Source organism: Lactuca saligna, chromosome 6 (assembly GCF_052625555.1).
Source record: "Lactuca saligna cultivar CGN05327 chromosome 6, ASM5262555v1, whole genome shotgun sequence".
Classification (NCBI taxonomy): Eukaryota; Viridiplantae; Streptophyta; class Magnoliopsida; order Asterales; family Asteraceae; genus Lactuca; species Lactuca saligna.
In genome coordinates, this window is record NC_136422.1 from 168,241,650 (window position 1) to 168,261,806 (window position 20,157).

Genomic DNA, 20,157 nt, shown 5'->3' on the forward strand with positions numbered 1-20,157 from the left:
ATGTGGTTTCTGAACCTGTGGTTTCATCCCCAACCAGGCAGTTCAGAAGGATATATGTGTGTTTAGGTCCTTTGAAGAAAGGATTTAAGGCAGGTTTGAGAGAATTTTTAGGCTTAGATGGAGCCTTCATGAAGGGACCTTTCCTAGGTCAAATACTAAGTGCAGTTGGTGTTGATTCCAACAATGGAACCTACCCATTGGCATATGTTGTTGTTGAAAGTGAAAACACTTCAAGTTGGAAATGGTTTCTTCAGTGTCTTGCAGAAGATCTTGACTTGTATTCAAATTCCAACTTCACCTTTATCAGTGATAGACAGAAGGTAGTATAGTTACATTTAATATTGTATACTAGGTTCATTACAGACTAATGCTAATTACTTATTTTGTTTTGGTGAAAACAGGGTCTTCTACCAGCCATAGAACAATTGTTCCCTAATGCAGAACACAGGTTCTGTATTAGACACATATACCAGAACATGAGGATTAGATTTAAGACTACAGAGTACAAGGAGTATTTTTGGAGGTGTGCTACAGCCACCACCATACCAGAGTTTGAAGCTGTAATGGTAGAGCTAAGGAATTATGACATAGAAGCATATCAGTGGCTCTTGAAAATCCCTCCACATCATTGGGCTAGAAGTCATTTTTCAGGTATTTTCTCAATTTTTTGTCTTATTTTTTTATTATAGTATAGATATACACGAACTATTGTTTTGTTAATGAACTAGTAGGAAGGGCAATTTCAGACATGTTATTAAATAACCTTTGTGAAGTGTTCAATAGCAAACTTGTTAAAGGGAGAGAGAAACCCATTATTAGCTGTTTGGAGTTCATCAGAGAGTACCTTATAAAGAGAGTATGCAATGTGATGAAGGTGTTAAACAAGTGTCAAGGTCCATTAACTCCAACTGGTACTAGGATTTTGGAAGCAAACACAACACTAGCTAGTAAGTATCATGCACGATGGAATGGGGGACAAAAGTATCAAATTAAAGGTCCATGGAATGATCAACATGTGGTGGACATGGAAAAAAGGGAGTGTAGTTGTAGAAAGTGGGAGCTTACTGGAATTCCTTGCAAGCATGCAATTGCAAGCCTAAATGAAATGGCAGAAAATAATGAAAAGGTGGGAGAACTCTACACCTATGTGCATAAGGTGTATTGGCTTGATACATGGAAAGAGATGTACTCCTTCAAGGTGGAGCCTATCAAAGGTAGAGCCATGTGGCCTAAGAGTGACTACCCAACAACTCTTGTGCCTCCACCACACAACAAAGCTATAGGCAGGCCAAAAAAGAAAAGAAGGATTACAGCAGAGGAAATGATTGAAATCCAACAACGTAAGAGGCGAGCAAATAGTCAAAGTCAAAATGATAATGAAACTCAATCACTGAGCAGGAAGTTTTTGAGTGTGACATGTAGTAAGTGTAAGCAAAAGGGTCACAATGCCAGGACCTGCAAGGCCAAAGATGGGAATTGATGTTTAAGTACTTTTTATGTTTGTGAAGACTTGTTAATACAATTTAGTTGGTACTTTGTTGCCTTTTTTTGGTTCCATTTTGATAATATACTTTGATGCCCTTTTATGGAACAATGTACTCCAATGTTTTGATAATGTACTTTAATTCCCTTTGTTGGTAATGATTGTGTTTTGGCATTTATCTGTTATGGTCCCCTTTTGGTAATGTTGTTTGTTATTTGTTTATGTTGTACTGGGAAATCATGAAGATATTATGGCAATGTACTTAATGTATGCATGTAAAACCATTACAATTGCATATTCAAGCGTAGAGAAAAACCATTACACTTGCATATCATGTCAAGATCAAACCTTTATAATTTCATATTCATAAAAGGATAAAACCATTACACTTCCCATTATCATAAAAGCATTACATATACAATGATCCAAAAGACAACACTTACAACATATATAAACCCTAATTAAACCTTCTAGCACCAAAAGACAACATTTTTAAGTGGTTATTACCAGTTGTACTGTGAAATCATGAAGATGTTATGGAAATGTACTTAATGTATGCATGTAAAACCATTACAATTGCATATTCAAGCGTAGAGAAAAACCATTACACTTGCATATCATGTCAAGATCAAACCTTTATAATTTCATATTCATAAAAGGATAAAACCATTACACTTCCCATTGTCATAAAAGCATTACATATACAATGATCCAAAAGACAACACTTACAACATATATAAACCCTAATCAAACCTTCTAGCACCAAAAGACAACATTTTTAAGTGGTTATTACCAGTTGTACTGTGAAATCATGAAGATGTTATGGCAATGTACTTAATGTATGCATGTAAAACCATTACAATTGCATATTCAAGCGTAGAGAAAAACCATTACACTTGCATATCATGTCAAGATCAAACCTTTATAATTTCATATTCATAAAAGGATAAAACCATTACACTTCCCATTGTCATAAAAGCATTAGATATACAATGATCCAAAATACAACACTTACAACATATATAAACCCCAATCAAACCTTCTAGCACCAAAAGACAACATTTTTAAGTGGTTATTACCAACAAAAAAATCCTAACCTCTAATTCCTATTTCTAAAATAGCACAAACAACAGAAACAAAACCCACGAGACAAGCAAACACTTCTTCAGCTGACCCACTTCAACCTCATACCTATTCATTGTTCTCAACAGTCCTGGTATGATAACAATTAATCTTTGACACATAGGGGGATCGAACCACCCCACAAATCCACATTTGGATCCCTACAAGAATACATTAAACATTAAAGTAGAAGAGTTATTGCATAACTACCGAAATATCATAACCTAATATGAGTTTGCTTACCATTTTAGGGCATGCATAGAAACGACGACCAGGGTTTCGTGAGGTCCATGAGGTTCGCACAACAGCAACGTTCCCACAGAAGCAGAGCACCATTTGTGAATCTCGTAGCAGTAGAAGTAGATGAGAGACGAAGAAGAAGAATCCCTTTGAGAGACGAAGAAGAAGCCCTTTTTGCTGCTTCTTTGTAAATAAAAATGAAGAAGAAGAAGGGGATTACGTATGAGTATGTATATAAAGGAGAAATATGATATTATTTAAAATAAGGACCTAAAATGACCAAAATGCCCTCACATGGAGGGCATGTGATGGTACTAACGGCTCCAAACAAACGGACAATGACGGAATGGACTAAAAACCCATGAAAACCTTGATTTTGGACCTTTGGTGCAAGCTGAAAACTTTTTGGACCCCATCAAAAGGTTTTAACAAACCACAAGGACCAAATTCGCAGTTTTGTCTTGATTTTAAATCTAAGTGCAAAATGATTATATTACCTTCAAACATTTACTTTTTTTATAATAATTCATTTATTAGTAAAAGATAAAATATATTAGAATAAATTACAAAGATCATGTTATTAGATGATGTGTTATTAAGAAAATATAACAATTAAACAATTTAATCAATTTGATTCGTAAAAATATGAAACTGAGATCATTAAGTAATCAATATTTCACATCTCAATCCATTAAAGCCAAACCTAATTTCTATATAGATAGTCTAAAATATAAAAAGGTTTATAATCAGTAAAGTGTTAAGCTAAAGAAAAAGCACTTGAAAAAACTAGGGTCTTTAGTTTTGCTGTACATTGAAATATCGATTTCAAGCCTATGAAGAAATCGATTTCAAATAATCAATTTTAGGGGGTGTTTGGATTAGATTTTTAGTTTATTGCTTATAGCTTATTTGTGGTGGGAATAAGCAATAAGCATGGAGAGGAATACGTATTAAAGTTAGCTTATTTAGCCTAATAAACTGAATTTTATCCAAACACTTAAATTAGTTTATTGTGGGAATAAGCAATAAGCCATAAACATTATTATTATTATTATTATTATTATTATTATTATTATTATTATTTTTTTTTTTTTCATCCGCACACCCCTTACAGAGACAAGCATTGCTAACCTGTCGATTAGGTCAAAACATGAAAAATCATACCAATTCTGGAGGAGGAGCGATATAGGAGATTGAAGGAGCATCGAGGGTAAAGCGTGTCTTTTTCTTCATTCCGTCCGAGTCAGTCATGTTTTTCATTTGGACTGAATCAGCACAAATGTAGTCCAAGATTGTAGTAGAAAAACAAACGCACAGACCGGAGATTCTGACCGAGTCCAAGCATTCAACCGGAGATTTCCGTCCACTCTCCGCCTTCTACAGCTTCTAGGCCTTCCTTCTAAAAATACGAAATTTCCGCTTCAGAATCGAAAATATTCAACAAACCAACTGGTAAGTGCTTACTTCATCTTTTATTTACATATAATTTGTGGTCTTTTTATTGTCGGTGTGCAAACTGCAAAGCCCCCCTTTTTTTTTATTATCAGCAGTAATACAAATCTCATGAAATTTGAAGCGAGAGCACAGATGAGAGTGCATACACATCAACACACAAGCTGTGATAAATTAAGATTTTTGTCCTTTTGGTGATTGCTGTGAGATATCATATGATGTTTCTCGTGCATTAGCATGAAAAGTAAAGTATTTGAATAAGATGGTGTTAGGATTTAGGATCTGTGACTATGAAGGTAGTTTGATCTTTTTGTTTAGCATTGATAATGAATGATATATGGGATTGAAAGTCAAGTTGTGAGAAACTTGTATGTATCTGAATTAATTAATCTGTAGATCTGATACATGCATCAAATTTCATGTTTTGGGACCATAACATGCTCTGTTTCTATTGCTGACTTGGAGGTTGAAATTTGTTTTAATAGTGATAGTTTTGCTCTCCTATAAATATTTGCAGTCACTTTCACTGTGGATATGGCTAAGATTAGTGAGAAAATAACACAACTAAGATGGTTTTATGGATCTTCTGTGACCACAACCTTTACAGGAAAGTCTCTGCATAAAACCACCATCAAGTTCAAGACTCCATTACTCCCCTTTCCAAGAACTCAAGTGTTGTATCGTTGTTGCAGATCAATCATGAAGACAGATACAACAACATTACCTATCATAGTCAAGGAAACCATCGATCCAACTGATAAAGAAAAACAGATATTCGATCGATTGCTTGAAGTTCTTGTTCATTTCAATCTTGACACACAGCTTCGTGTTGCAGGAGGATGGGTTCGCGATAAGCTTCTAGGAAAAGATTGTTATGACATCGATATTGCTCTTGATAACATGTTAGGAAAAGAGTTTTGTGAAAAGGTAAACGAGTATTTAGTATCCACAGGTGAAGAATCACAAGGAATTGGTGTTATTCAAAGCAATCCGGATCAATCCAAGCATTTGGAAACAGCAAGAATGCGATTATTCGATGTCTGGATCGATTTCGTCAACTTAAGATCCGAAGATTACACTGAAAACAGCAGAATTCCAACCATGCAATTCGGTTCTCCAGAACAAGATGCATATAGAAGGGATCTTACAATCAACAGCTTGTTTTACAACATCAATACATGTTCAGTTGAAGATTTTACAAAAAGAGGGTTGAATGATTTGAAATCTGGGAAAATCGTGACACCATTGCCACCCAAAGAGACGTTCTTGGATGATCCTTTGAGGGTTCTTAGAGCAATTCGTTTTAGTGCAAGGTTTGAATTTGAAATGGATGAAGAATTAAAAGTTGCAGCTTCAGACAATGATGTGAAATCTGCCATTGGTGGGAAAATTAGCAGAGAAAGAATCGGGCATGAGATCGATCTTATGGTATCCGGGAATCAACCAGATAAAGCAATAACTTACATATCAGAATTAGGTTTGTTTTGGGTGGTTTTCACATTACCTGAAAATTGTAAACCTTCAATTTCACAAGAAGATGATAGAATTTGTGTTGAGTATATGAATTTGGGAATGAGACAGTTTCTTGAAGTGGGGTGTAGTTTTACAAATGAACAGAGAAGGATTTATTTATATGCATCGTTGTTTCTTCCACTTAGGAAGATAGTTTACATAGACAACAAAAAGAAAACATTTCCAATTGTGAATTTCATTTTCAAAAACTCTTTAAAGTTAAAAGTTAGTGATGCGGATGATGTCATGAGGCTACATAATGGAGTTGAGAAGCTTTTGTGTTTGATCCCTTTCGTGTTATCCGGTGAAGATATGAATAAAACTGATTTGGAAATTGATTTGATTGAAGTTCCTGTGAAATTGAAACCAAGGATCTTGTTGGGTTTGGTTTTGAGGGAAATGAAAGATTTGTGGAGGGTTGCTTTGATGCTTTCGAGTATTGTGGGGGGAGAAGTGGAGAAAAGGAAGGAAGTGTTTATGGAGGTTGAAAGAGAGATATTGAAATTAGGTTTGGAGAAAGTGTGGGAAGTCAAACCTTTGGTCAACGGGAAGGATATAATGAAACATTTGGAGCTTGAAAAAGGGGGCCCGGTTGTTAGTGAATGGCAGCGGAAGCTTCTACAATGGCAGCTTGCTTATCCTTCTGGAAGCTTAGAGGAATGTGTTGATTGGATGAAGAGGGAAATGGAGAAGAAGCGTGCTAGAACATGAAGAGGAAGAGGAGAATAATCTTAATCTATTTCTAGGTGTTTTTATTATTATTACTACTATTTTTCTAGTAAGTAGGTTGCTATTTACATTTTTATCAAGATATTGGTATATCTTAGAATCTAAATATGGGGAACAGTTTTTTGATGTACAAGAAGTAAATTTTGATGCTGGTGATATCGGTTTGCATATTCTGAAATATAAAAACAGAGAAAACGTGATGCTGTTTTTTCTTGTTGCTGTGTTTTGTTTAGGGAAAATTGTAGGAAATATCAACATACTTTGCTCATGGGCAATATACTATGATTATTTTTTATACATAATAGTAAGTTGCTTACAGTTTTTTACCTAATAGTAAGTTGCTCACAGATTTATTTCAAAGAATTCTAACTAAATAATGTTCATTATGGTAGATCAGGCAGTTTTATTTACGCATATTAAATTTGATAACAATTTCATAAATTTAAACAGAAGTATTCTGAACATAATTCAAACAAAAGATTACCCATTTGATCAAAACTAATTTGCAACTTCCGGGTCTAGATTGAAAATCAAGAGTTTGAAGTGTATACAATTAAAATCCAGTTTTCGTCTAGATAATATTTGAACTATGACAAAATTATAAAAAAGAGCAAGTATATGATCCTTCGTGACATGTACAACAACGATTTTTATATTTAATTTTTGTAAGGTTCAGTGTTAAATACTATGATGAACAAAATTATAATTTGTTTTTCAAAATGAATATATATATATTTAATAAATATATCAAAGAAAATGACGTATTATGATGTGTTTGGGTAGCTAAACTTATATACCCTTAAGGGTATATTCACTTTTCCATATATATATATATATATATATATATATATATATATATATATATATATATATATATATATATATATATATATATATATATATATATTAAAAGAAAAACAAAATATCTATAATATGTTAAATTATAATTTGCTTTTAACTTTTAAGTATAAAAATATGAGAAAATTACAAAAATAGTCTAATCATTTAACTACTTTGTGGAAAATAGCCGAAAAAAATTCAAATTACAAAAATAACCACCAAAATAACAGATTGATTCAGTCCATTTGTGATTTTGCATCCATCTGTTATTTCCTATTTTTCAGGGGTATAAAGCGTTTTTTTTTTTTTTTTTTTTCATTTTTGGCGTCCATCTGTTATTTCCCATTTGTGTTGGCGATGTTTTAAACAAATTTTCTAAAGATTTTTATTAGAGAGGTTTTAAACAAATTTGCTAAAATCGTAGATGAGCTTAATCCATCTGTGATTTTCATGGCTATATTTGTAATTTGAGGGTTTTTTTTTTTTTTTTTTGACAATTTTCCACAAAATAATTAAAAGATTGAGCTATATTTGTAATTTTCTTATTTTCTCAAAAAAATATTCAAAATTGATATTAAAACTTGTTGTACAGTTAAGTTCCTAAAACTTTGGCTGCAAATGTGCAATAGGTAAAAAAAAAAAAAAAAAAAAAAGAAAGAAACACCTTAGTAAATTGTAACCCTCTGGTCTACAGTAAGTTAGTAACTCCCGCTTCACTTTCGCCCATCTTCGGTCCTCTTTTCGGAGAATCTCAATCTAAAGATTACAGGTGCATTAATCTTTTTGTCGATATTCATATCTAATTGATTCTTTTTACAGATTTTACTCATAAGCATTCGATTGAGTAATCTAGTTGCTTAATCTCACTCGGTTTTTGCACAATTAAGGTTTCATGCTGTTATTTTTGTTGTTTGTATGTTTAGGTCGAATTTGGTTGCTTTTCCATGATAAATGTTATGTTGCTAGTGGATTCATATGATTCTTTTTTAATCTTCATCACAACAAAATTGAAAAATAGAAAAAGACAAATTTAATCTAACTTTTTAAAGTTTTTATAAGAAATAGCAAAAAAAAAAATTAGAAATGACCCATATAGCCAACAAATGTCTAATGCATAACGTTATGTATTAGACACTATTTTGAAAAGCAAAGATAAGTGGGATTGTACAAGTACTTGTGTATAGATATTTATACAATCTCACTCTAGAAGAGGAAATCATACATGAAATCGTAAATGGGGTCTGCGATTTCATCATGCCAAAATTGCAAAACCAAATTTCCTTTTGTGCTTTTGATGAAATCGTTGTCCAAATGACGAAACCCAGCCCATAAAGACCCAACTGCAATTTCAATGACTATATGGGTCACTTTTTAATTTTTTTTTGGCTATTTCTTGGAAAATATTTAGGGAATTTGATTAGATTTGTCTTTTTCTCACAACAAAATCGTGCACACTAGTTATTGATTTTGTTGAAAATCCTAATCCACTAGCTAAAACAAATTATTTTGTTTTAGCCCTCTATCATCATCGAGATTTTTTTTTTGGCCATTTCATCATTTAATCAATGTATTTTTGCAGCCATGTTCATATCTAACTTAGTGAGAAAGTAACTCAATTAAGTTGGTTTAATGGATCTTCTTTGACCACATCCTTTACAGGGTAGTTGATGCAGGTCAATCATGAAGACAAATGGAACATTACCTGTCATAGTGAAGGAAACCATTGATCTAAACGATAAAGAAAAACAGATATTCGATCGATTGCATAAAGTTATTGCTCATTTCAATCTTGAAACAAAGCTTCGTGTTGTAGGTGGATGGGTACGCGATAAACTTTTAGGAAAAGAATGTTACGATATCGATATTGCTCTTGATAACATGTTAGGAAGAGAGTTCTGTGAAAAGATAAACGAGTATTTAGTCTCCACATGTGAAGAAACACAAGGATTTGATGTTATTCAAAGCAATCCGGATAAATCCAAGCATTTGGAAACAACAAGAATGAGCTTATTCCATGTCTGGATTGATTTCGTGCACTTGAGATCCGAAGATTGCAATTTACAATTCGGTTCACCAAAAGAAGATGCGTATAGAAGGGATCTTACAATCAACACCTTGTTTTACAACATCAATACATGTTTAGTTGAAGATTTCACAAAAAGAGGGTTGGATGATTTGAAATTTGGGAAAATCGTGACACCATTGCCACCAAAAGTGACGTTTTTGGATTATCCATTGAGGGTTCTTAGAGCAATTCGTTTTAGTACAAGGTTTGGTTTTGAAATGGTGGAAGAGTTAAAAGTTGCAGCTTTAGACAATGATGTGAAATCCGCAATTTTGGGTAAAGTTAGTAAAGAACGAATGGCCTTTGAGATTGATCTTATGGTAAACGGGAATCAACCTACTAAAGCATTAACTTACATTTATGATTTAGGGTTGTTTTCGATTGTCTTCACACCACCTACAAATCACAAGCCTTTAATTTTAGAAGAACATGAGAAAAGTTGTGTTGAGTATATGGATTTGGCATGGAGACAATTTCATGAAGTGGGATGTAATTTTATAGATAAACAAAGGAGACTTTATTTGTATGCGTCTTTGTTTCTTCCAATTAGGAACACTGTTTATGTAGATAACAAAGACAAAATGGTATACGTTGTGAATTATATATTAAAAAATTCTTTAAAGTTTGTTGGCTTAAAGACATAGCAATATTCAATGGTTTTTGCCCGACGTTTGTTAGCTTAAAGAGGCGGTGATGGAATATATGCAGTGGTGGATAAATAAATAAAAAATAAAGAAAAATATTTAATTTCTCTAATAATAAATATAGGGATTTTATGTTTACTCGTAGCACAAATATTTCATTTTGCTTTTAAAATTTCATAAGGAGAAATCAAACAAATGATTTGAAAATAATTCCTTAATCAGAATTTTTCGAAATTAATAGCATTCCCTCTAACGTCAATCACAGTCATCCTGATTTGATTTCCCCAACTAACAAAACCCTCCATTTTCTAGGGTTTATCTCCGAAAAGGGTTTATGCAATTTGTTTCTCTCCACGCTTAATTACACTCGTATATTCAGAAACAAATGACGATTTTAAGTTGATTCATTATCAGAATCCTTTTCCGAATTCATAGCATTCACTCTCACACCAATCACAATAATCCGTGATTTGATTTTCCCAACCAACAAACCCCCGGTTTATACGGTTTATCTCTCAAAAAAAAAAGAAGGGTTTATGCAAATTTCTTTCTCTACGCTTACTTCCACTCGTATTCCTTTGAGCGAGGGGAATTCGTGCAAACTTCATAGTCTCAGTCGTAGAAATCATCAATGGGTGACGAAATGATGTCGGAGAAAAGAGGAGGGTCGATCAGTGAAGAAGACCTATCTGCTGTCGCCGAAAGGTTTCTCTCCTTGATCATCACTTTCTGGATTTCGTTATATTCAAAAAGCACGAATTCCCCCGGAAATTTTTCTTGTCGCGTTTGTATATGATAATGAACAAACGTTCTTGAGTTGTTTCATTGATTTGAACATTTAACTAATTTCGGAATTTTTGAACTGAATTGTTTATTCTCTTGAGAATACACACAGAGTCTACTACATGGATTACGTCAATTTCATTGCTTATACCATTCTTAGCATCTTCATATGTTCCATTGTAATTGAATAAATTCTCATTTCTATTTGGTGATTGTTGTGAAATTGAAGGTACAAGACTACAACAGTGCTAAATTTGCTTCAGGAAGTGGGTCAAGTTCAGGATGTAATGATAGATTGGTATGCAATGGTGAAGCATACTAAAACTGGTATAACAAACCCTAGGGAATATCAAATGTTATGGCGCCATTTAGCCTATCGTGAGCCATTAATTGAAGAGTTTGAAGATGATTTTAAGCCATTAGTAAGTCTATCATTTTTGCAAACTGTTCTTTTGAAATTCTGTATTCTACTAGAAAATCCAAGTATGATGGTTCAAAAAAAGTTTGTGATTTTTGTATTGTTACTATTAAATATTAATCAAATCAGGTAGCCAAAAACTCAAATTTATCGAATCTTGTTATTACAAAACTTTTAAATTCATTAAAAATACCAATCACAGGATGATGATAGTGATCTAGAATATGAACTTGAAGCTTTCCCAACTGTTAGCAACGATGCTTCAGCAGAGGCTGCAGCTTATGTGAAGGTAAAAACAAAATCAAAAAATCGAATTTTATCAATTAGGACCAAACAAACACCCCCTAAGGGTAAATTCGTAAATAACCAAACCCATAAATTTTATTACTCTTTTTTTCTGTCCCCCTTACAAAAAAGTTACGCATTTTTTCAGGTACTCATTGCTTCTGATTCATCAAGTGAGTCATGTATAGAAAAAGGGTTGGTGATGGAAGCTCCATTGATGATAAACATACCAAAAGACAAATCTACCCCTCCTCCATCATCAGATGAGAGTACACAACTTGCTAGTTCAACGGGTGGTGTTAATATAACAGTTCCGGTTTTTGTTCCAACACAAGTGGTCCCACCAGTTTTGTCTGGTGAAACATTGGATACTACAAACACGTGTCAAAACAGCAACTTCCCATCTAGGAGGAAAAGAAAACCATGGTCTGCACAAGAGGATAGATCACTGTTTGATGCTGTTCAGAGATGTGGTGAAGGAAACTGGGCAAACATTTCAAAAGGAGATTTTAGGGGTGAAAGAACTGCTTCACAGCTATCTCAGGTTAATTATATATCTTTAACTTATGGTTTTATGCTAAAGTTTATAAAGAGTTCTATTAATTATTCTTATATTGATGAAATAATTGTTATTACCAGAGGTGGAGCATTATTAAGAAGCGTCATACAAACTCAAATGTGAAAACGGGCCCACAGCTTTCGGAGGTACAGCTGGCAGCTCGACATGCGCTTAACATGGCTCTTGATAAGCCTGGTAATAACAATTTAACAATTTTCTTTTGTAGATGAGGGTAAATTTGTAAAATGTAACGACTTAATAACTGTCACCTTCTAAAAATATCCTGACTTTAGTTTTTCTAATGTGAACAGGGGGGACAACTTTCGGCAATAAACCGGTGCAACCCACCATGGCGGAGCCACCATCTGCCGCCACACTCCGACAAAATCAGTCCCAAGCGGATCCAAAAAGATTGTTCCCGAGACCGCTCGCCTCCGGGCCGGACGCGGTCAAAGCCGCCGCGGTTGCCGCCGGGGCCCGCATCGCCACCCAATCGGCCGCCGCTGTAATCTTGAAGGCGCAGTTGAAGAGTGCCATCCATATCAACAAAATGGGTAATGGAACCGGTAGACCGCCTGTTGCCCGCATGGGGGGTCCACGTGAGCGGTATTCTAGCATATCGCCACATGGACCACGACCTAACCTGGGCTCGGGTCATGGTAATTCAAATGTTGGACCGGTGGTCCAGACCACGGGTCCAAATGGTGGGCTTCCAGTTAAACCTTCTTGCCCACCTTCACCGGTTGAATTGGTTAAAGAAGAGCAAGTTGCGGTTTCCGAGAGCCTACAAAAGATGAATCTTGAATCTGATTTCAAAGATCAAGAAGAGAAAGTCGTCCCCCATGTTTGTCCTAGCAGTAGGTAGAAGATCAATGTCAAAGTTTACTTTTTCTTTTTTCTTTTTTCTTTTGTTAGGAGCTTTTTTGAGCAAATATTAGGGTTTTTTTTTTTTTTTTTTTTTGTCAATATTCTGATTCCTTTGTTATTTGAATGTATGCTAATGGAAAAAAGTTGTTAGTTGCAACAGATGTTATTCAATGATGAATTGCTTTTATACTGACAAACATTTTAGAACGTGATTAATTTTTCTTTGTAGTTACAAAAAGCGGTTTTAGGGGGACCAAAAGTTTTGTTAGCATTTTAGTTTTTAAATTATCAAAATAAAATATAAAAAAAACTACCAGACCATTTAATCGAAAAGTTGTAATATTTTATACATTTTTGGAATTTTTTGGCGAACAACAAAAAGTCAATAAGTCAAACCACACCAAGACACTCACATGCTTTCCTTCTCTACTTGAGACGCTCCTTGATAATTCCCTTCTACCGTCGCCGCCGCACAACGGAATCAATGGTGTTCGCTACTTCATCTTTTCGGTCGACCTCCTCTGCTACACTCTCTATCCGAAGCCCTAAATTATCGTCAACAATCGATCATCGTCTAATCTTCTCCGTCTCATTCGATTCTCTAAACAAGCGACGTTCGGCGGCGATGGAAGTACTGTGCTGCGCATCACAACCGAAGAACATGGCAGCGCCGCCAAAAGAAGCGAAGCTATGGGGAGGAAGGTTCGAGGAAGGAGTTACGGATGCAGTCGAGAGGTTTACGGAATCGATATCTTTCGATAAAGTGCTTTACAAGCACGACATTATGGGTAGCCGAGCTCACGCTTCCATGCTCGCTAAGCAGGTATCACTTACTCCTTCCATTTCTGAAAAAATAAAAACACATTAACTCAAATCTGTAATAGATGAACGAAGAACACAACAGTGAAACACTTTGTATCGCCTAGAATACTGAAATTCCTTAATAACGTTCTGATTGATGGAAACCCCCAATTTCAATCAAAATCTATTTGTTATTCGTAGCTCTAACATAAGCACATAATGTAGGGATTAATTAGTTTCAGCGACAGGGATAGCATTCTTGAAGGTCTGGACCAGATACAGGAACGAATTGAAAGGGGGGAGTTTGAGTGGAGAACTGACAGAGAAGATGTACACATGAACATTGAAGCAGCCCTTACTGATTTGATTGGTGAACCTGCCAAGAAACTGCATACAGCCAGGAGTCGAAATGATCAAGTTTCAACTGATTTTCGCTTGTGGTGTCGTGATGCCATTGACATGATTGTTGCACGCATTAAACATTTTCAGGTTGCTACTTGACTACTCCCCTGATATGGCATAAAGTAACTGTTGTGATGTCAAAACAGACAAAAGTTATAATTTTTTGTCCCATCCAAAAAGATGGAACAAGGTTTCACTCTCGATCTCTCATCCATGCAAAAGACATAAATGCCCTCCTCTTCCTCGTCATCAAAAATATCCCAGAAATGACTAATAAGTATTTGGTTAATCACTACAGATTGCAATGGTAAAGTTGGCTAAGACGAATGAGGGAGTGATTGTCCCTGGTTATACACATTTGCAAAGGGCACAACCAGTTCTACTTCAACATCATCTCTTAGCATATGTTGAACAGGTTTCATATTCTTTATGTAACTTTTATCATCTTGCATAAACAAACTTAACCATGGTTAAACTTAAACATTTAACACCTTGTTGTATTTGTGTAGCTTGATCGTGATGCTGGACGTCTGTTAGACTGCAGAGTTAGGCTAAATTTCTGCCCATTAGGAGCATGTGCATTAGCTGGCACTGGTCTTCCCATAGACAGATTCATGACCTCTGATGCTCTAGGATTCACTGCTCCAATGAGGAACAGGTATGTCTGTTTATGAATATGAATTCCATATTATTTATTATTCATAATAATACCAATGTGTACTTAAATTTGTTTGTTTGTTTTAAAACATAAAACAAACAGTATGGATGCAGTTTCAGATCGTGATTTTGTTTTGGAGCTTCTTTCTGCTAACGCGATCATAGCAATGCATTTATCTCGACTTGGTGAAGAATGGGTGTTATGGGCATCTGAGGAATTTGGGTTCATTACTCCTAGTGATTCTGTTTCAACAGGTAGCAGCATTATGCCTCAGAAGAAAAACCCTGATCCAATGGAACTTGTTCGTGGGAAATCTGCTAGGGTTTTAGGTGACCTTGTCACCCTTCAAGTTTTATGCAAAGGTCTTCCACTCGCTTACAACCGTGATCTACAGGTATTATTATTATTATTATTATTATTACTATAAATCCCTTAAACTTCATCTACTTTCTTATTGGGGTGTTTTTGAATTTGTTTGTAGGAAGACAAGGAACCAGTGTTTGACAGTGTGAAAACAATTATGGGAATGTTGGAAGTATCATCGGAGTTTGCAAACAACATCACCTACAATAAAGATAGAATAAACAAGGCTTTGCCAGCTGGACATCTGGATGCCACCACACTTGCAGATTATCTTGTTCACAAGGCAAGTTTTATATAATCAATCAATCATAGTCTGATGATGTAATACAAGAAAGTGGATTGATTTTTTTTTTTTTTTTTTTATGCAGGGAATACCTTTTAGGACATCACATGACATAGTTGGAAGGGCAGTTGCATTATGTGTGTACAAAAAGTGTGAGCTTCAAGAGCTGAGTCTTGATGAGTTGCGTACAATTAACACAGTATTTGAGATGGATGTGTATGAGTATCTTGGGGTTCAAAATTCCATTAACAAGTTTACTTCTTATGGCTCCACGGGTTCAGAATGTGTGGCTGCTCAACTAGATTTTTGGATCACAAGGCTCGGTATCGACCAATGACAAAATTTTGTATTTGGTACAAACCTAAATGCGTTTTGTTTTTGTTTTCTCAACCGTGTTTCGTTTTGTGTGGCTCTTGTCTTGCCCATGAATTTCTAGTTATTGTAATAACTTTTGTTTTAGTTTTAAGTTGAATAATAGGTTATTAATGTGTTGTTAGAACTTAGAACTAGGATTGTTTTGTTGTGAGTTATTATAAAGACCATTAAGTTAAAAAAAAATGGAGCAAATTGTTCGTGGAGGTGTTAATTTTGAATATTGAAGAGATTAATTTACCGATTGTCGTGATTAATAACGCCAATTTTGAATTCAAACTTGTGATGTTCCAAATGATCAATAATAATGGTCATTTTTGTAGAGCATTTATTGATGAATCTTTGTACCATTTGTGATATATTTTAACCAGATTTGATAATTTCAAACAAAGATTTTCCCCACCTACTAAGAAGGCAAATTGGGAGGAATTAATAGAAAATTTCCTAACAAGATTTTTCCCACCAACTATTAATGCAAATCTAAGAAATGCTATCTTATCATTTAGGTAATGGATTGTGAGTTGTTATAGGAAGTGTGAGAAAGAGAGATGGAACAACTTATTGAGAATGTCTAACAAATCGACTCGTTGATACCAAGGATTGGATGCTCAAACACGTATGTTGGTAGATATGCAAACTGGAAAAGCTTTGCTTAACAAATATTATGAGGAAAGTGTGGAGATATTGGATAGAATAGCAACCAATAATTTACAATTGTCCACAGAGAGGGCACAAGTTGAAGGTGCAAATCTGAGGCTTGTCTCCCCACTCCAAATGATGTGTTGGTAGCCGAGTTAGCCATGATCAAGAGCATGGTGAAGAATATGATGTTGGGGAAAAGGAAAAGAATGTTGATGTGTCTATGCGGAAGAGACATGGCTTTGCTTCTCGTCAATCTTTGTCTGATTTAGTTTGCGTTTTGAACACCATGTGGAGTTTTGATCGCAATTGAACATTAGTTTCATGATTAAAAGATGTCCAACACATATAAGAACAAACATTTCTATATTTTCACAACATATCAGAACTCGTTAATGAGATATAAAAAGACACCACGCAATAACACGATTAACTATTTCTAAAAAAAAAAATCAAAATTACATATGATTGGGTTTTTAGCACAAAATAATAATAAAAACACCATTGGCAGTGCCACATCGCATCTCTAGCAACCAAAGTCAAACAAGAGAACAACAATTTTAGATGCATTTACATTTATATGTAGAACTAAAGATACACAACACAACTTAGCAAACCAAACAAGCTTCTTCTCATCAATGGAGGACTGATTAGTGTTTTACACGTAACACAACTAACCACCTAAACAGTCCCACTCTCAATCCTCAAAAGTATGTAACCATTTACGGGTTACATGAGACGATTAAGCAATTAAAATGAACAAAGAGTTAGATAAATGAAGATGTCATCACATGAAATCTCATGATTATTATTATTTTCTTTCTCGTTTGTTGTTGGTCTAAGAGGAGTGGCATGCTCATGGTTCGTTGTTGACAGTTGAATCTACAAACTGATTATGTTGGAAGTTTATGTCTCGTATCTTTGTTTGGTTTTGAACAAAAGTTGAAAGTGACGTTTTATGCATATTGTTCATGAGCCCGGAAATACTTTTGTTTGAATTACGGATTATGAAACCTTTTGTTTGGAATATGTATTAATAAACTATTTGCTTTGGATTATGGAATACAATTCCTTTTGTAATGATTGCTATCATTACTTACTCAAAATGAATCAATCTTGTGTATTCTTACTAGGTATTCCATTATCCAACCTATGCTTCACTTGTAACGCGGTTTATAAAGAATTAAATAACAAGCATCACAACATTCCCTAGCAGTTTGAACAACTATGAACTTACTCATACGAGTACTACTTCAGACAAGAGACATTTAAATGTGTTTTTGGTCAAAATTCGGGTATGAAAACAAAAAAAAAAAAACATACTTCTCATTCTTTTTTTCTCTCAAACTTTTTAGTATTATCCAATTGAGTATTTAGGAGTACCATCCAAATCCTTCGATTTGAAAGTGTATAACACGACAGAATTTCCGTATTTTAACTCCAAATCTCTAATAGGTATTTCCATAAAGGCTCGCCAAACGAAATATCAGCTATCAGAAATGGATATTACCACAAAGGCTAATATCTAAATTAATAGCACTTAGTTGTGGTTATACAGCTACACATATAATATTCCAATTAATAGCACTCTACTGTGGTATTACAACTACACAGAATACCATTTCAATTAGCAGCACTTGGTTGTGGTATTACTTACAGCTACACAAAATACCATTTCAATTTTTCATCACACATAAATAATTCCCAGTTATAAATGCTTCCCATATTATTCAACAACCATCAGCTATAAATTAAGCTATATGTAAACTCACAGGATCGATCATTAGTAACCACCTATGATTTCAGTTATACAAACTATCTCTATCTATCATCAATACCCATTAATACATCATATAAAAAAAAATTGATATGATGCTCAACTATGTAAACTTATTACTCCATACAACTATAATCAATTATACCAACTTGCTACACCATACAACGATAATTTACTATAAATCTCAATTACACTAGTTTATTACACTACTAGGTTAAAACCCGTGGAACCCACGGATGTTAATTTTAAATAGAATTAAAAATTTAATTATATAATAAAATAATATAGCATTAATTTAGAAAACTTATGAATTGTAATATTGTGTTTTTTAATAACTTTGTAATTTGTAATTACTTTAATTCATGTAAAGTTAGATATCATAAGGATATATTTAGTAATTCATTTACCTTCTATCATTACTTTAATTCTGGTTCTTTGCTCTTATTTTGTTTATTAATAATAATGTTTTTTCTTTTTAAAAAAGATATATTATTAAGGTTATAAATCTATTCTCGATTTACAGTAAAACATAAAGCATAATGAATAAAAAAGGATCCTTCTTAACGTAAATCAAACTAATAAAAGTTATATCAACTTATAATTCAAAAGTTAATTATTTCAACCAAGATTACTCTTTTAGCTTTAATCATTATCCTAGTCATACTTCTAACATGCAACTTTGATAGTAAGGTAATCAAAATAAATGCTTAAACGGAATGGTTTTATGAGGTTAAATTAAAGAAAAGTAGGTTGCAACTAAATGAAACTAGGTTGTTATAATCTAGTTTATTGTAAATAAAAGGGTAATTGTGTAAAATTATATAGTATGCCACTGTGACTTTGAAAATTAGTAAATTTATAGCAACCTACTTTCGGTTTGAAGCAAACTTACATATAATATGACATAATTAGGAAGTAGGATGCTAAATTATTCATATAAATTTAATAAAATGGTAAATTTCAGTTTCCATTTATGTAAATTTAGATAGTATGTCACTATCACTTACAAAATTAATCAAAGTACATTTCCCTTTCACATACAAAATCATACCAGGTGACATGAAACCCAAAAAAAAGTACATTGTTCTCACGAAAAAAAAAAAAAAAAAAAAAAAAAAAAAAAAAAAAAAAACCATACAAGTGAAAGAAAACCAAACAATAAAATCAAAGTATGTTACCTTTTCATGCAATACACACGATACAGGTGAAAAAAAACCTATTAACATAAATGATCCCTATTTAAAAAAATTAACGTAAATGGTCCTTGTATAAAAAAAAACAAAAAAAATGGTACTTGTTTAAAAAAATTAACAAAAATATTCAAATTGAAATGTAATCTTGTTTACTTTGATGGTATAAAAGTACAATATTTACATATAAGCATTCATTAAATTTACTAAAACATTGGATTGAATCTCATTCTTCATGTTTTTTTACTAATAAAAGTGAAAACATCCATCAGTGGCTTCCCAAAATTGACTGCCATCTTTCAACTACATACTATCCTATACTTAGGCATGATCTTCACTTATTTTCCAATCAAATAGATAATTTATCACCCATATCAAAATAGAAGTAAAAACTGATGAGCAGATATCAGGGGCAAAATGGTCCAAATGCTGCAAAATAATCCTAAAAGAAACTCAAGTTACTTTGTAACAATCCTATAACAAACTCAGAAAATTCACTTTGTTGTAAATGAGTTACCTGAATACTAAATACAGGTAGTCATATGATATTTAAGGAAAGCAACATAAGTTAAGTACTTCAAACGTTAAAGTACTTTAATTGTTGACATCAATTAATAATTTTAGAATTGGTCCATGTTGGAAAACATATCAAAATAACACCTAAAAAAACAAT

General features: G+C 33.6%; 5 protein-coding genes and 1 long non-coding RNA gene across 8 annotated transcripts; 5 read left to right on the forward strand and 1 right to left on the reverse strand.

The window, feature by feature from the left end:
* The first annotated feature begins 748 nt into the window (after window positions 1-748).
* LOC145003115 (uncharacterized) lies at window positions 749-1,480 on the forward strand. The gene has a single exon (XM_078962256.1). It carries the CDS (start codon window positions 749-751, stop codon window positions 1,478-1,480), a length of 732 nt encoding a protein of 243 aa, XP_078818382.1.
* Window positions 1,481-2,449: 969 nt separating this feature from the next.
* LOC145000397 (uncharacterized) lies at window positions 2,450-4,147 on the reverse strand. The gene is made up of 3 exons (XR_013661213.1): window positions 4,010-4,147; window positions 2,849-3,028; window positions 2,450-2,766 (listed from the first exon to the last, which is right to left on the reverse strand). It is a non-coding gene; the product is annotated as an uncharacterized LOC145000397 (long non-coding RNA).
* On the forward strand, window positions 3,958-6,751 carry LOC145000396 (CCA tRNA nucleotidyltransferase, mitochondrial-like). 2 transcript variants are annotated; one of them, XM_078959616.1, is made up of 2 exons: window positions 3,958-4,297; window positions 4,815-6,751. In XM_078959616.1, exon 2 carries the CDS (start codon window positions 4,832-4,834, stop codon window positions 6,518-6,520), a length of 1,689 nt encoding a protein of 562 aa, XP_078815742.1. In that variant the 5' UTR covers window positions 3,958-4,297; window positions 4,815-4,831; the 3' UTR covers window positions 6,521-6,751. The 2 variants fall into 2 exon arrangements, with proteins under 2 accessions (XP_078815742.1, XP_078815743.1); XM_078959617.1 differs by having other exon boundaries at window positions 3,959-4,297; window positions 4,905-6,751.
* A 1,861-nt stretch (window positions 6,752-8,612) lies between these two features.
* LOC145003116 (CCA tRNA nucleotidyltransferase, mitochondrial-like) lies at window positions 8,613-10,087 on the forward strand. Its single transcript, XM_078962257.1, is given in 3 exon segments — window positions 8,613-8,617; window positions 8,979-9,038; window positions 9,040-10,087. Coding segments are annotated over 3 exon segments (1,113 nt in total).
* A 244-nt stretch (window positions 10,088-10,331) lies between these two features.
* Window positions 10,332-13,175, forward strand: LOC145000295 (uncharacterized). Of its 2 annotated transcripts, XM_078959493.1 has the most exons (6): window positions 10,333-10,792; window positions 11,100-11,292; window positions 11,491-11,577; window positions 11,722-12,117; window positions 12,213-12,327; window positions 12,444-13,174. In XM_078959493.1, the coding sequence occupies exons 1-6, from the start codon at window positions 10,719-10,721 to the stop codon at window positions 12,995-12,997; spliced, it is 1,419 nt and encodes a 472-aa protein (XP_078815619.1). In that variant the 5' UTR covers window positions 10,333-10,718; the 3' UTR covers window positions 12,998-13,174. The 2 variants fall into 2 exon arrangements, with proteins under 2 accessions (XP_078815620.1, XP_078815619.1); XM_078959494.1 differs by lacking the exon at window positions 11,491-11,577 and having other exon boundaries at window positions 10,332-10,792; window positions 12,444-13,175.
* A 201-nt stretch (window positions 13,176-13,376) lies between these two features.
* On the forward strand, window positions 13,377-16,092 carry LOC145000294 (argininosuccinate lyase, chloroplastic-like). Its single transcript, XM_078959492.1, has 7 exons — window positions 13,377-13,822; window positions 14,026-14,289; window positions 14,501-14,617; window positions 14,712-14,860; window positions 14,963-15,254; window positions 15,342-15,506; window positions 15,592-16,092. The coding sequence occupies exons 1-7, from the start codon at window positions 13,484-13,486 to the stop codon at window positions 15,841-15,843; spliced, it is 1,578 nt and encodes a 525-aa protein (XP_078815618.1). The 5' UTR covers window positions 13,377-13,483; the 3' UTR covers window positions 15,844-16,092.
* Window positions 16,093-20,157: the final 4,065 nt, after the last annotated feature.

What these genes read in the sequence shown, in the direction of transcription:
- LOC145000396 (XM_078959616.1), top strand. Translation starts at nt 4,832, where the DNA reads ATGGCTAAGATTAGTGAGAAAATAACACAACTAAGATGGTTTTATGGA.
- LOC145000294 (XM_078959492.1), top strand. Translation starts at nt 13,484, where the DNA reads ATGGTGTTCGCTACTTCATCTTTTCGGTCGACCTCCTCTGCTACACTC. An exon ending in TCTTAGCATATGTTGAACAG is followed by an intron (nt 14,618 to 14,711) that starts GTTTCATATTCT and finishes GTATTTGTGTAG; the next exon opens with CTTGATCGTGATGCTGGACG. An exon ending in CTTACAACCGTGATCTACAG is followed by an intron (nt 15,255 to 15,341) that starts GTATTATTATTA and finishes ATTTGTTTGTAG; the next exon opens with GAAGACAAGGAACCAGTGTT.
- LOC145000295 (XM_078959493.1), top strand. Translation starts at nt 10,719, where the DNA reads ATGGGTGACGAAATGATGTCGGAGAAAAGAGGAGGGTCGATCAGTGAA. An exon ending in CTATCTGCTGTCGCCGAAAG is followed by an intron (nt 10,793 to 11,099) that starts GTTTCTCTCCTT and finishes GTGAAATTGAAG; the next exon opens with GTACAAGACTACAACAGTGC. An exon ending in AAGATGATTTTAAGCCATTA is followed by an intron (nt 11,293 to 11,490) that starts GTAAGTCTATCA and finishes TACCAATCACAG; the next exon opens with GATGATGATAGTGATCTAGA.
- LOC145003115 (XM_078962256.1), top strand. Translation starts at nt 749, where the DNA reads ATGTTATTAAATAACCTTTGTGAAGTGTTCAATAGCAAACTTGTTAAA.